The sequence below is a fragment of the Diadema setosum genome, chromosome 1 (assembly GCF_964275005.1).
Source record: "Diadema setosum chromosome 1, eeDiaSeto1, whole genome shotgun sequence".
NCBI lineage: Eukaryota > Metazoa > Echinodermata > Echinoidea > Diadematoida > Diadematidae > Diadema > Diadema setosum.
Genome location: NC_092685.1, coordinates 22,938,132 through 22,954,247, shown reverse-complemented (window position 1 = coordinate 22,954,247; position 16,116 = coordinate 22,938,132). Strand labels below are relative to the sequence as shown.

The following is a 16,116-nucleotide window of genomic DNA, read 5'->3' as shown; positions in this document are numbered from 1 at the left end:
TACAGCGAATGCAACTTTGGGCTACTCTTTCTGTTTCTGGTCTCATCCACTTCCTTCCCACACCCATTACTCTTTGTCTCTGTTCTCCCCTATGGATTCATTTTGCTCTTGGTTCATATTATATCACTGTGTATCCTACTCCAGTGAAGGTAGTAGCTCTTTATGCAAACCATATTGGATATTGAAAGGGTGGCACTCAGAGGTGCAGGCTTAGAATGGCATGGAAAAAAAAAAAAAAAAACATTTGGTAAAAAGTGTACCCTTGCATTTTATGTGTAGCCACTGTAGTGCACCTTTAACTGTACTCTGTGCAGCTAGTCTTATCGGGGAGGGATGTACTACAATGGAAGGAAAAGAACCGTAGGCCACTATAGCTTTCATGAACACTATATGTACAGACTTGTAAAATGCCCATACATTCAAGCAGGGCAGAATGAAATGATTTGGTTTGAAAATGTGCAGCTCATCATTTGAAAATTATGTGATGAAATCTATGGCCATGCTCCTGGGCCATTTAAAGTTCAATAAAAGTGTTAACATTCTCACTGTTGTGCGTACCCAGTGGGTGCCTTATATACAAGTATGTCTACTCCATGAATAAGCCAGTTCACAGTTTGCACTAGTCTGCCATGATCGCTGGAACTACAGATTGTACAAAACATGGAATAATCTTTAACAAGAGCAGTTAAAAGCAACCAAGAAGAAAGAGGTAATCAATTGCTGCATGAATGTCTTCTGTTGATTTCGTTACAGGGAGTACATATTCACCTGCATTTCTAACTCACCTATATGCACCTGGTTCACACATTGATATTTATACCATAGTCTTTCTGAAGACTTTCCAATTTTTTTAGATATCTCAGTTACAAGTCCAGTGAAGAGAACGTCTGCAATGACCTTTTTCCGCACATGCTCAGATTATAACTGTGAATTGGCTTATCATGCAGATTATATGTTGCTTTTTAGGAGAGCTAACCAGAAAGCACTGATTGCAAAATATGTCCATCCCTCTGTAACTTCTCTTTTACCCCGTGTATGATTTCCTGTATAATCACTTTATTGTTCATCCACTCATGCTTTGTTGTTGTCTGCAACTTCACTGGGTAAGTAAATGGAACAATGTGCATAGCTACAAGTATAATGCAAAACAACACACGCAAACTGAAATGATTAAGTCTGTTGTAGCATTTATTTATTACATTCTTATGTGAACACCAACATGTTCATTTTTGAAAATAAATATCTTTACTTAGTGTACGTAATTACACACCATATACTTGGCATTTTTGTGAAGTGTTTGTGATCCGAGTGTGTGCCATTTTTGTGATCTGTTTATGACACATTCATATTTGAATTGGAGCAAATGAAAGTAATGGAAGAAGACTTGAGGAGTTTCTTGTTCTTTTTGCTGGCTTTATGGTGATCATGCACAAACTCAACAAGAATAAACAGGTTACCATGCTTCACAAGGATCATTGTTCATGAAAATCATACGTAACCATGTACACCTTTACAAGCATGTGTGCGTTTGATTTTGTATCAGATCACAAATGTTAAGGTCTTGATTTGATGATGGGGCTGAACATTCCATTTGAAAGTGTGATGTACGATGTACCTGTTTCTCTATCTTGTACACTGCTAGATTCATATTTTAGGGTCGCCAAATGGATCCCAAACATCATACATATGGGGAGCACAGATTACTTGTTAAGTCTGGACCAAATGACGATCATAACTCACGTCATACTGTTGCTGGCAATGCTGACATACTCCTGATTTTGGAATTCATATCGTCGTGTTTTCTTCTTATTTTCTAGCAAATTTGGCACTTGAACGGTTGTTTATTGTCTCTACGCATATGTACAAGTATGCAGCAATATGTGCAAGAGTCGATAACAGTTTCTTCAGTAAGTCCTTTCAAATGACCCATTAGAATACACAACTGTACACCGACAGCAAACCACTAGCAGGTGTTTGCAAATCGAACGTCAGTTATAGGACCGACATATCCTCTAAGGACGTCGACACGACGTTTAAAAAATGCTGGTAGCTGCTTCGTGTTATTTTTCCCCACTGCCTGTCAATTTCAGCAACGGTTTTTGTGTAAAACAATTTTACCGCCTCTTTGTACATCTTACATCGTTTTGGCATTCAATCTTCTTGACGAAATAGGCCTCGACTCCTGAAACTGATTGCCAGTGGAGCTTGCAACAATTTTTTGCTTCTTTAAGCGGGATCTTTCTTGTACATTGTATATTTCCTTTGTAATGATACGTTTTTATTTCGGTTGTGTTGGTTTCGGGTGGCGCCCCTTTGTTAGTATGCGAACGGCGCGCTGTTTCTGGATGAACTCCTGCAGTCGAGACTTCTTCACCCCTCGCTTTAGCTGCCCTGCCTGTCCGCCGGCGAGTTGGTTGTTCATCGCGTCGTCGGAGCCCTGGTGTCGAAGCTGAATCTCCTGTAATGTTGTCGGCACCGTAGTCTCCCTGACTGGGGCGAGGTCGGTGAAAGGTAGCGACGAATAGACCATGACCTGTGATGAGAGCACACGGAGCAAATTATTTTGTTAAAATCAGATTTTTGGTTGTACATTGTCACACAACGGCAGCCCTGCATATTGAAGGCCTTGGTACAAATTGCGGCGCGATGAAATTTGAACGTAGAATTTGAGATATCGAGTTTCAAGGATTGCGGTGGCGTGTGCAGATGTTTGTTACACACACACAAAAAAAAGTGATGTAACTTTTCGGATTGAAAGAGTTGTTCACACGCCTTTTGTGGTATCGAATTGTGACGAAATATTTTCAACATACGAACTACAGTCACATCACGCTTGAGCACAAAATTATTGCAACGCAGTTGTCGATCTTGAGACATTACAAGATAGAAGAGATTTTCACTCTCCAGTCGCATAACTGGACAATTTAAAGTCTACGCACAAATGTTCCGCTTGTCAATACTGAATATGCATCAAAATGATAAGAGAATAAAAAGTCGTTGAGTTTATGAACATGGAATCACTCACTTTGGTCCCTTTCAGACGGACTTTTCTCGCATTGCTCGTTTAGACATCTGATGAAGTGCCTACCGGAACAGCTCAGCAATAATCAGTCAGTTGTGGATATTTTATTTTCAGTTGTTAGTATGACTGTGACATTCTACCAAAGAAGTTCCTACTATAGTTACTCTCCAAGTATTTCCTACAACCATACACATTACACTTTGGACGCAATGATCAGCACTCCGTACCTGGCTATGGTTGTGCTTTATCTCTGGAAGGAGCGGAGGCATCTTGTGCCTCGTCTTGGGCTTGTACGACTTGCCGAGAATCGAGCTCGTGCCCCACGATGCCGACCGTCTCTCCTCCGCCTGCTCGATGTCGTCGATCGCATCGTTGTTGGAGTTTGCTTCTTCAAATTCGTCATTGCGAATCTGCTTCCGGCCAACCACCATCATGATGGTTTTAGCTAGCCTTTGTGGAGAAAGGCATCGAAGAAAGGAACAAAAAAATCAGAGGGTCGCCTATAATCCAAAAGCTCTTTTCGCTTTCTATCTCATAGTCCATTCTTTCAAATTACGAATTTCGCAAAAAAAAAAATCTGAGGAAAACGGGAAATACAGGATATCACCTTTATAAATATGTTCAATATTATCAGCGATTATAGTTGTTCTCGGGTTTCATAGTGAACTCAGTTACTCCCCCGCCCCCTATAGATTCACAAATTTCACCCTTGATTTCATACTTTGAATTAATGTACACATTTCAGAAATCGACTATTAGAAGGGAAGCATCTACATTGTACAATGAATGAATGAATGAATGAATGAATCTATCTAGCGTATTTATCTATTCATACTGTTGAACAAACACACTCACGTGTGTTTGTACAACTATATTACTGTATATATTAGTATACAATGTATTGTTGACGTCTATGTAAATGTGACTCGAAATTGTCATTTACAAAAAAAAAAAAAAAAAATCGTGATAGAACAAGAAGGGGTAGAAAATTTAATGCCAATACCTCAAAGGTCGAACTTACTTCCATCTCGGCATGGTGCCTCCGTTGAGGACTTTGAGGGTAATGGCCGATGCAACCCTCTGGACGTCACGCGGGATCGCCCTCGGTGCTTTAGCCAGGTCCATATCATCCGGCAGTTTTGTCCAGCCCCCCTTCTGACCAAACGTACCTGGCAAGATGAAGTGATGTGTGGTCAGTGCAGAAAGGTAGACAAGTGAATGCGTAGGTGCAAGCGGGTCACTGACTCGCATGTTTCTTCTTGACCACTCTTCCAATTCGAATTTGATAGAACAAAATCATCCTGAGCACATGAGCAGTTCAAATTTCAAATTTCAAAGTTATGTAAATACAAAGTAAGTATAAGTAATCTTTCTAAGATATGAAGATGATTGTATCAGTCAACATGATAAAAGTAGCAATAAAATCTGATCACTTAGAAGGAACAAAAATCAGCAAGGCAAACGAAGAAATTAGACAAAAAGCTGGTGATGATGATGTGGTGCTTGTGTTAATGCTGCTGATGATTAGGATAATGACAATGATCAATGTCAAAATGAATTTGGCGGATTTAGAAAAATAATACGGAAAGGACAAGAAAATAAATAATGAAAAGAGATTATAGAGAACATGAGGTAGAGGAAGAAGGCAAGAGACTTATAAGGAGAGTGACATACGAGAACAATTTAAGACCATGAGCGTCGGTTGCCACACACTCACCGACGTATCTGCCGCTGAGCGTCCACAGCCGGACCGAGCAGTCCGTACTGCCCGTCAGAATCAGCTGCTTGTCCTCGGCGTAGTCGATGAATGTGATGCTCTTCAGGTGGGCCCGGAACGAATTGAGCTTAGGAGGCCAGATCAGCGTCTCCCTGGGATTGCTCTGGGGAGGGGGCTGCTTCATGTTCGCTCGGGCTTTCATCTCCATGCGCAGCGACAGCCGCTTCAAGCTGCTGTTGCCCGAGAGGTACGGGAACTGGCGCTCTCGGTCCTTGTAGTCGATGTTAATGTCCTCGCGTTGCCGACGGGCCATCTCCCGTTTGCCCACGCAGTATTCGGCAATGTCCCACACCTACGTAAAACGACCGCGAGATATGAACATAGGTGCTTAATTTTCTGTCAACATTAAACTAGAAGTTTACCCAGAGATGCTGCGTTGTTTTCAGACATTGCCATGGCTATGAATTGCAGACTCTGAGTTGAAAATGAATTGAAGGTGTGCTGACTTGAAACAAAAGACGAAGAAAAATACTGAACAACCAATGAGCAGACATCTGAACACCGAGGTTAAAGCAGATTTGCGCGTGGCAAATTTGTATCTGATTCATTGTATTCTGTAACAAGGAAACAGAAAAGAGACGTTACACTCAACTTAATACCATCAACGAACCTTTCTGACTACGCGAAGCTGAAATTTCGGTAAGAAATGCAAGGTTTCTAGCCGCTAACCTCTGCACAACAACGGATTTGACGCGTAATCGTATAGATTGCGATGACGGGGTTATCCAATGATGGACATAACCGTCGTTGATGACTTTACTCTTTTACTTTTTTTTTTCTAAAATGATCCTGCAAGTGATCAAAACAAGAATAAACACTCGAGTCTTGCGTTCACACCGGAGCCCCTAAGAGTGACTGCGATGTCATATCCATGAGAAGATTCAGTTTAACCAAGACACCCACCTTGACGTAGCCAAGTGTATCCGCCGTGATGAGGAAGTTGTTCTGGGAATCTGTCGCCATGCTCAACACCGACTCGCCCGGTTTCTGGGCAGCGTTAAACTGCCCGAGGAGGCCTCCCTTGTGGTGAATGGACCAGGCTCGCACCCAACCCTCGGCCCCGCTTGCCATTAGGGTTGCCGTGTCCTTGTCGTTCATTCGAGCTTGTAAGAACAGGAGCTTGTTTAGGAGGCAAACGCACGAAATGTTATATCATTTTATCACTGATATCTGTTCGCTGTGCTAAGAAAAATATACCATTTTACTGCAGTTTGCCCCATCTGTCTACTTCTGATATGAATAGGTCGTAGGCCAAAGCATCCATTTCCGAGAGGTTACAATAATCATACGTCACAAAAAGTTTTAGTTACTATAGTAACAGCTGAAAAGCTGACCGCTGATTGGATATATTTGTCCAATTGCTACCAACAGCAATTCGTGTAAAGTATTACTCCTACCTGACAAAACGCAGGTAGTCGCTCTTACTGGACAAAGCTAATGACGTAAACGCCACGCTTTTACCAATATTGATTTTTGCGACATCTGCATAACTTGAACTCAACTAAAGAAATATATCAGAGGTTAGACTTCAACTTCATCTACAGTATACGTGTATAAGTCATGGGTCAGGATAAAGCTCCAATGTGTGATGAATTGTATACAGACCATAACAGTAGTATAGAAACTGGGATACTATCAATCGTTTTTAAGTGGAAGGACGCACTAAAATTAATATCCATCACAGCGACATCCATTTAAACAGCCTTTTAAAAGCATGCCGGTATGCTTTTGAAGTTTAAGGCAACATTTTGCTTGCGGCTTCACTCGCTATCATGAAGAAAACACCGATACTCGGCACTTGCAGGTCACTCATTGCAGCCTACATTAGTACGAGTGTATATGTAGTAAATGACTTTATGTTCAGACATTATTTTTGTGTGTTACCTTGTCGACCGATGCCTCATGTTTCCTCGTGTACTCCTCCTTATTCTTGGCGCCTAGACAGTAAGATTTCGTTCGTTCCGAGTCGACGGTGCCATCGTCACGATTGTCATTCGCCTTTTCTTCGCCGTCTTCACCTTTCCTCTGGTTGTCCTTTGATTTTGGTCCGAAAGATTCCGTGAAGAATGTTCTCGACTCCGATCTCGGATTCGACGGCTGTTTCTGGTCCACGAGACTCGTTCGTCTCTGGGGCTGATTGATGACGGGAAACACGGTTTTGTACTTCTCCTTGGCCTCTTTGTCGTCCCCTGCGACGGTCATCTTGGCGACGTCCTCTTGCAGTTGCTCCTCGTCAGCGCTCCCGCCGTCGTCTGCTTGCCCCTCCAGATCGTTCAGTCCCTCTCTGCTGCCAGTCGGCTTCGGGACCCGCGTGGCGCTGCTCGCCCTCGACGTTCCCGCGGTCGTGTGAAAGCTTGTCTCGCGCGATACGCTGAGGACCCGCGAGCCCGTCTGGGGCTTGACTCCCTCGAAGGCGTTGAGTTTGCACAAGGGATGTGCGGTTTCCAGTGACCACACCCATATGTCCCCATCATAGGAAGAGGTGGCCAGGGAGCGGCTGGCGTTGGAACACGCCAGGCTCAGGATGTCCTCATTGTGCTTGACTGCCCACTGGCGAGTGTCTTCATCGTCATCCGAATCGCTGCATGATAAGGAAATCAGGCAGGTGGAAATTTTTTAAACAGCGTTTTGCAATGATCTGCAATGAAAAATCTGCAATGACGGCAGCTAAAAATAATATACAGAAGTATCATCAGCTGAAGTGACGTAGGAGTATGGGTGATGATAATGATGATGATGATAGAGACAAACAACTTGCGGCAATAATGATGCCAATGTCAGTGATACAGAAACAACAATAACAACAGTGAAAGCAATACATTTGTACCCACGTCACCAGCGACACTAGTGTGTTACCGCATACTCCAAAATAAAAGGAACTTTTTCATTTTAGCTTGTTATCTACAGGGTTTGCATATAGCAGTGAACATGACTGACACTAATTTACTTACATGTAACTGGTAATGCGTTTGTTCCAGCCTGCGGTGACGATACGCTGTTTGGGACATACAATTCCTGTGACCTGGAGAAGACGCAAAAGTATGCAAAATATAAAGGCACTTTGTTACAATACGAGAACAACAGCAATGTATACGTTGTTGAGAAGGATAAAACTCTGCTGTCTTCGACACAAATTTTGTTTCCGGTAACTTCTAGATCATACTTTCTACCTTCTAGCCATTTTAGATGCAAAGTCTTCCTTAATCTATGCTGTCTTTTGTAACATTGTCGTAAAAATCCATATGTAACCTAAGCAACACATTTTGATCACCATGCCCTGTAGTTGCCGAGTTCCCACAAAATCTGATTTCTTAAATATTGCATTACATTCTCTTGTTCTGATTTGTCTTCCATACTGGTAAAATGTTTCCTTTCACGCGCCATATAGGCATGATTGCAGGATTATCGAGGAGGTACTATGTATAGGCGTGCTTGGTACCTCCTTGGTAATATCCACTTTGATTTTTACTGATTTTCAGGGAGCTTGAATCGGGGATGAATTTATCGTCATCAAATTCAGTGAGATGGCGGAAAGCAGCCTAAAATACTCCCTAATCCGCTTACTTCAAGATTGTCGAAGACCTCCAGTTCTCTCAGACAGGCGCCGTTGTTGAAGTTCCAGATCTTGACGGTGCCGTTCCTGCCGCCCGTCACCAGACGACGACCCGACGGGTCGAAGGTCATCGCCGTGATTTCCGCCGTCTTCTCCACGCCTTTCTCCATGTATTTGTGCGCGTTGGAGAACTGGATCGTCTTGGTGCCCGAGGCGAGGTCCCAGACGCAGACCACGGAGTCGTGGCAGCTGCTGACCACCTGACTGAAGAGGCTGTTGTACAGGCAGTGCGTGATGGGCTTGTTGTGTGACGTCATCTCATCCTCGTCGCCCTCCACTTCCCACTTGTGCTCCAGGAGGGCAATCTGTCAACGTCATGGACAACGCAGTGAAGATAGTTAACATCAGACCGACTGGCGACAGACATAATTACGCCAAGTACATGGTAACAACCTGGTTTATCTATAACTCCTTGAATGAATGAATGAATGTAGGAAGGAAGGAATAAAGGAAGATATGCATGACTTCCACTTTTCTTATAAAAGAGAATGCAATAACTGACTGCAAGAAAATGAATGACAAACAGTGAGAGCAGGGAAGAGGGAGAGAGATCATACATCCCTGGTGTACGAGCAAGATTGTTCCATCTGTTTGGATTTTCCTACTCAGCATCGCTATTGTGATGGCACTGTTCCTTCGGGGGGTCCAGACAGTATCTTCCTTCATGAACTGACCTAATTTCTTCATGCAACTGCAAATTTTGCAAACTGGATGAGCACAAATTACTAGTACTCAGAATCAACATTTCGGCAACATATCTGTTCGGTGTACTATGGCAATAGCGACTGCTCTAATTTCCGTGTCATGGCTGATTTATATAAGCTCTTAGGGCGGACTCACTGTGCGATCTTTACTGCGATTTACACTTTGCGATGTCGTACCACCAAAAATCGCACAGTGTGAGGATATGCATCGCAGCACCTGCGACAGAGGGCAACAGGTCGCGATATCGCTCGTTGTCGCGTCGCCACGTATCGCAGTAAAGATCGCACAGTGTGAGTCCGCCCTTAGGAACTCTCTAGTATGCCTCCTGCAGGACGTTGTTACGGCCATGTCAAAGCAAAAATAATTATGTCTCTTCCAGATCCCAAAAGTCGACCCATACCTGATTGGTACCAAGGATGAGGGATCCCGTTTTAGCGTGGAAGCAGATCGTGCTGATGGCGTGCTGGCCCATCGTGATGTTCCGCGGGTTGATGTTCTGTAGACACGTCTGGTCACGCATGTCCCACACTTTGATTCCCTATAAAATATAAAAAGGAAATTAACAACATGGAAAATGTGTTATAGTCAGGGAACCAGTTCTGAACCAGACTTATCTAACTAAAACCCCAAGACACTCGATCTGGAGCACATGGTAGTGAACAGTGCGATATGCTTTGCAGTACAGCCAAAATTACGCTTTAATCATTCCTTATGACCTTACAAATATATAAACGATATACCTACGCGATTCTAAATCAAGAGTGTGGAACTACATTCTACGATTTTCTGTGCTGGAATTTCTTTCATTGCCGTTTGCTCTTTTAGTCTTACCTTGTCCTTGCCCACGCTGATGATCTGACCATGTTGGGCGTTGACCACGACGTGCACCACGGCCGAAGTGTGACCTTTCATGACTGCTGTCGCCTTCGTCGTGACATACGGGTTCCAGGTCCTGACTGAACGGTCCATCCCACCGGTCACTGAAAACACATAATCACAACCCCATTAATATGACTCATTTTCACACTATATTCATCACTCCAACACTTCCACTCCTATCGATAACTGAGTGAATATGGTGAAACACCGCCGCCAACATGGTGAAATTAGGGCACTGACCACTAAGCCGCAAAATTGTTTCAGTTTCTGGCACAACTTGACGCATAAATTCACACCCAGATATACAACCAAACATAAAGATGTATGTGTGGAGTTGAAGAGGAAGGTATATAGAAGTAGGGATATTGATAGATAATGGTAGATAGATAGATGGAGAGAGGAATTCTTACCGATTACATTGGAGTCTTTGTCGTAATCGAAGCAGAGGATCCCCTTGCGAATCTTGAAAAACGAGCCCCTGAAAATTAGGAATTATGGAATAAATACACAGACGAGTGTTGAAAAAGCAGATCACAAACACGTTGAAAACAAGCCAATAACAACATGTAAGTAAAGTCATGGAAATAGAAAATGTATCTTTATATCTTCGAGACTAAGACTACTAGTATTTAATATGGAACGACGTCTGTCTTTCAACAATTTATCTTGAAGGTAAACAAATAAACAAACAAGCAAATCAAAAGACAAAATGTGAACTGAGGAATATCAAATGTGTATTTAAAAAAAAAAATTCATCAAAGATCATCTTTGTGCATGATTCTCTCTCATACATCTCCAACCTTTGTTCCATACGTTCGCTATGAATCATGATACTTTGCCCAAGCACTCGAACATGTCGAACTTCCCAGTCTACCAGGCTCTCATTATTAACGCTCTCTTTTATTCATTAATCCAGACAATTCCGGAAGTACTTACGACTTCTTCCTCTCCAAATCGCCGATGAATATGGACGTATCGTTTGTTGTGGCACATGACACGAATGAGTTCAGGTTACAGCAGTACTTTACTTTCCTCACCCAGTCCTCGTGAAGGGGCTTAATGGTCAGAGGAGAGGACAACAGGACAAAAATTCTTACAGGAATTATATAATTTTGGTTGAGACCTAACTTCATTTGAGATAATAAGAAACCTCTTATGAAATGTGAAAGAGGATGTAATTTCAAAAGGAATTCAACGTTTATTTGACGAAAATTCGTTTTGAAATGGCCGAGATATCCAAAATAGAGCAATCTAGACCCACCTTTTATTACGATCGCTTTGTTTCACTTTGTTTTTGGATGTCTAAGCCATTTTAAACCAATTTTCATCAAATAAACTTTGAATTCCTCTTAGAATGGTATGCTCTGTACTATTTCATAACGGGTTTCTTGGTACCTCGCAAAAAGCTTAAAGCCCATTCCTTATCTCCACCAATACTACATCATCCCTTTAACGCACTTGTGTATACATATCTCCACTGATGTGTATGCCTATCACACACTGTACTGATTTCAACAAATCACAGTTATTACCATAGAAAGAATTCGTCGTTGTGGCTGAATAATCGTACAGACCACCAGACGGCCAGGTGCGTGCATTCCTGTGATCCGTTCATGTGTTTCATCGATGGTACACTAGAACCTTTTGTAACCAACCTCCTCCAGAAAATCATATTTTGTATATAGACCAGCAAAAATAAGAACTAAGATTTAAATACATCATAATACGTGTTGCCCCTAAATCACAGAGAGAGATAACAAAAGTAGCTGCCTATGTTAATCCGCCAAACGCTGGAGTGTAGGACATTGCGTTTTGCACGGAAATTTTCATGTTGCGTACCGATTTCTGTTTTCACACGGAATTGGGCATGAATTCATCATGCGCGAAATTTCAGACAATTTTATTACCTCACAGACCAGGAGCTGTGTGTGTTTGTGTGTATGTGTGTGTGTGTGTGTTATTTCTCTTTCTTTTGTCTAACAGTACTACCGTTAGGATGACTGAGTTACTCCAAATGCCTTTCTGTCTCTCTGGGTTGAATGTGTCTGCAAATCATCACTTACCGAAAATTTCAAGACCTGGATCCCTTTGACCAGTCCCTTTAGCAGTTCCTGGAACGGAACCCTTCGCGACCCGACAGACTTGGCGTTCTGTGAGCCGAAGAGCGCCGAGCCCAGAGCCTCGCTGAAGACGATACAGTACACCCCGCCCCCTGCGTCGCCGAACACGAGAACAGCCCGGTTCATGTTCCGGTGGTCGAACCTGTTTGATGGGTCGTATGTGATCAACAGACAGAGATGACAATACTATTTCACTACACGAATCATCATCAATAACAACAACAACAACTTTCAGGCGAGAAACGAAAAGACTGTACAGTGTTGTCGCTGATACTCTCTAGACTACTATGGTGCGTGGACAGACCTAATTTAGTCAACCTGAAAGGCTATAATGACTGTCCACACTTATCTGATGTCGTTTTTATAGTCAGTCACTGTCGAGAGAAAATATCGGAAGTACTAATGGAAATGATGATCACTATGAAAAGCATACTGAGTTGCTTCAACATACATGTTTATGCTATACCATAAAATCCCTCTGGATGCAGATCAATGATGGAAATACAACACTATGCACGTGATACATAATTTCAGTTTCTGATGACGTACTTTTGAAAGTTAGCATCTCTCATTCTGCGCCGTCACACGTTTAGCTTTAATACCACAATGATAGTTTATTTTGATACATCAGAGATTAACTGTGACAGGAAATGAACGTGCGCCGCAGTGTACGTAGGTGGTAAATAATTTGACTTGATTTGTTCTTTATGTTCTTGCATTAATTGTTCTTTGTCAGCCAACTAAAGCATATCACACGATTCTTGAAGGAAGAGGTTTGCATGGTGAACCGAAAACCTAGCATAATATGTTAAAGCATATCAGTCTTGATGATGGCGAATGGCAGGATAACCTACTCATTCTTTTTGTTTTTGTATCAATCGAAACAGAAACATACTCGACGCCGATCATATTGGATGCGATTATGCGCAGTAATTGCGGAAGACACTCCACTCTTGTTTCATGTCGTACTTACCAATAATCCATTGTAAGGGCGCAGTGCTCCAGCCCCGCGACTTGGAAGCATTTGTCACATTTACTGGCATTCACATCGAAGAAGCCTGCACAGAAAGGAGTATAATCAGACCGGATAACAGAATAGATTCAAAATTTGTGGAAGCTCAGGGTTCAACGTCTCCCTTCCCAGAGACTTCCATATGATAATGGATTTTTACGAGCGGTGGCAGCCTGCGTGGTGGTATAGAACCAGAAGGTAACGTGTCCCTACTATACGGAATAGCTTTCGTATGAATTTGGTAATCTTATGGGATATAGATATCTTTGTTTGTTTGTTTTAATGGTATCACACGTGTGGTATCATGGTTTGTTTTACGTGACGGCTAAGGTAGCAACCACAGGGCCAACGAAGGACCGTGCAGTTAGGATCAAAGTGCCCAGCCAACAGGAGCACAACAGCCGCTGCCAGGGGACCACAGATTGACATTCCGTTGTCTCACAGGCTACGTTGTCATATCTACTGGGCCTCAACAGCTCCTCAGTATCTATATCAATGAATGATTGTAAATGATTATATAATTGTTTATGAAATTAATCAATGGGGATTCACGCAGTCATGTCCCTTGCCTGTAATATTCCCTCAGACAAACTGGCATAACATGACAATGTACGTGTCATCTGTTTAGAGTATACACAGACTCCATATCACTGCAAATGGGGGGGGGGGGGGGAGGCTTCTGCTGAAAATAGCTTGTAATTTTGTGATTGAGAGCAAATATTCTAGTCTGATGTATACATTTTGGATAGGCCCTACGTTATAAACAGGTGGAGTGCAGATTATACTTAAGGATACATCGAAGATGTAACAGGCCTATGACAGCTGGGCTTGATCGGGCCAATATTTGCTGCTCTCAATGATATCTTTTGCAATGACGAAAAAAAAAGGACATCATGAAAACTGAGGGGCTTTTATTACAGGCGACTCCCGTTATAACAAAGTCCTCGGGACCGGCAGCTTTCTTTCGTTTTATCGAAATTTTGTTATAATAACCAAACAATAAAGCATACAAAGATACAAAGACGAAAAAAAAAAGAGATTTGAATTTTCATTTTATTGTAACAATCGAAAGTTTCGTTATGTCCGTGTTCATTTATAACGTAAGTGCGTTGTACTTAGTAGTATCAGAATATCTGTAGTGGTAAAACAATGATACACGCGAAGGAAAAAAAAATCCCCTCTGTAGCTTAATTCTGATACGGTTTCTCTCTCATCACCTCGCTATTTGTAACACGATCATTTCACTGTCAGTTAATTGTTTCCAGAGCCCTGTGCACATTACATACTCTACTCGACGTGAAGTGTGTGCATGACATCATTCTGTCCTGGCTGGGGAAGCTGGCAGTGCACTCAGTCCATTTAAACGAAACCAAACTCTATACTTCAAAGGAAGGGACAGTTCAGTAAGGAGAATGTAGAAAGTGAGTTCATTGCGAGTTCTGTTGACGCATTCTGTAACATATAGCTGTGTATGCGAGACGCTGCCCATCATGTCAGCGACTGGAGACGGTATATGTTTAAAGGCATAACTTACCATTTGCAAATGAAACAAAAACCCAGCATTAGTGCTTTAAAATAGTTCCAAAATGTGAGTTTGGGATAGAAATAACCACTGTAAAAATTTTAATCCGTTTAATCAATGTTCAGTATTGTTAGATATGCAAAATGTGAACAATAGTTATAATAAAAATGTTTCCAGACTAAACCGTCTACAGTTAAGGTTTAATGAGAAAAATAGTGAAATCTCTTTATATTTTAGGCTTTATTGCAAAAATTTTATATGGAGGATGTTTTGTGATACGACAAACCCACACAATATGCATCAAATGTGTTCCCAAAGTTAACCAGGACCTTTAACTGTCAGCATATTATGCAATGTTATTCTTGGCAAAATGCGAAAATATCCTCCCAGTTTTCGTCATCGAAACTCGAGAACGATATGTTTTTGACAAGTGGGAATGTGATAGCCGCTGGTCAACTGCGAATATTTGCAGTACGTGCCCTCATATGATATTACCATGCTACACACCCAACTTTTCATGACTAACGTAACGATGCTTCAACCGATAAGACGGGACCTCTCCGTCACATTTCGCTATACATTACATCGCGACACTTTCAGCAAACAGAAGCCAATGTGTGTTAAAGCAGAAATTTATAGAGAATCTAGAAATATGACAAGTTTGATATCTACGGAAAGCTAAGAAGCTAGTTAACAAAACTGGATATCTTTTAGACGATGTAACTTTACCCCCAAACTGTTTTTGAGATTGAAAAACACCCAATTTCCATGACCACGTAGCTCCGTTCGCTACAAGAAACATCGGATTTGAGCGACGTCACCTAATGTGTATGAGCTGATTTGCCGTACGTCTATATGAGACCCGCTCTGGCAAAACCCGAAACTTCTCGGCAAATGTGATTTCGCGCTACAGCCCGAAAAAGGTCAAAAAATGACCTACCTCAGGGACCAAATTGACATTTTGGTATCACGTTGTAGGGGAAATTTTCTAGTTTCTGACTGATATCAACAACATTTCAAAATACAACCTACAAAATGTGGAATTTTGAAGAGAAAAGTGGGATGTCAATCTCAAATGTTGGCCAAAATCTTACGTCTAAAGACCAAATCGCCTTCGCTTACGGCGAAAATGACTGTTCTTTTGGCGATCGTGTCTTAGATATTCTGCGTTGAACCCTGACACATTTGGTACTTACAGAAAACTCTACCTCTGCTTATTCCAAGTATGGTCATGGCATGATGTCATGCTACTCACTTTCATTCATAAATTCGTCTGAAACATCGCGTAAACAGCCTTGTTGCTTACCAAGACAAGTGATCGAAATACGTGTTCACGATTGGTCAACTGCGCCGAGGACCCCCTTGTTTACAAGCAACCTACGTGTTATACTATGGGGATCGCTGCAGCAGCGATGCATGCTTGCAGTGTATCGTGACTGCTGCTCAGCACGGAAATGCATGTTGCA

At 42.1% G+C, this 16,116-nt stretch overlaps 1 protein-coding gene across 2 annotated transcripts in view; it reads right to left on the bottom strand.

The window, feature by feature from the left end:
• Positions 1-1,175: 1,175 nt before the first annotated feature.
• LOC140234976 (WD repeat-containing protein on Y chromosome-like) overlaps positions 1,176-16,116 on the bottom strand; it is a 36,891-nt gene continuing 21,950 nt past the window's right edge. For both annotated transcript variants that reach the window (XM_072315022.1, XM_072315016.1), the window contains 14 exons: positions 13,090-13,174; positions 12,060-12,258; positions 10,933-11,051; positions 10,407-10,474; positions 9,949-10,097; positions 9,518-9,655; positions 8,364-8,717; positions 7,751-7,821; positions 6,684-7,380; positions 5,703-5,918; positions 4,740-5,091; positions 4,044-4,191; positions 3,250-3,472; positions 1,176-2,533 (listed from right to left, as the gene is read on the bottom strand). In XM_072315022.1, the coding sequence (XP_072171123.1) occupies positions 2,279-2,533; positions 3,250-3,472; positions 4,044-4,191; positions 4,740-5,091; positions 5,703-5,918; positions 6,684-7,380; positions 7,751-7,821; positions 8,364-8,717; positions 9,518-9,655; positions 9,949-10,097; positions 10,407-10,474; positions 10,933-11,051; positions 12,060-12,258; positions 13,090-13,174 (3,074 nt within the window). In that variant the 3' untranslated portion in view covers positions 1,176-2,278. The remainder of the gene's footprint in view (positions 2,534-3,249; positions 3,473-4,043; positions 4,192-4,739; positions 5,092-5,702; positions 5,919-6,683; positions 7,381-7,750; positions 7,822-8,363; positions 8,718-9,517; positions 9,656-9,948; positions 10,098-10,406; positions 10,475-10,932; positions 11,052-12,059; positions 12,259-13,089; positions 13,175-16,116) is intronic.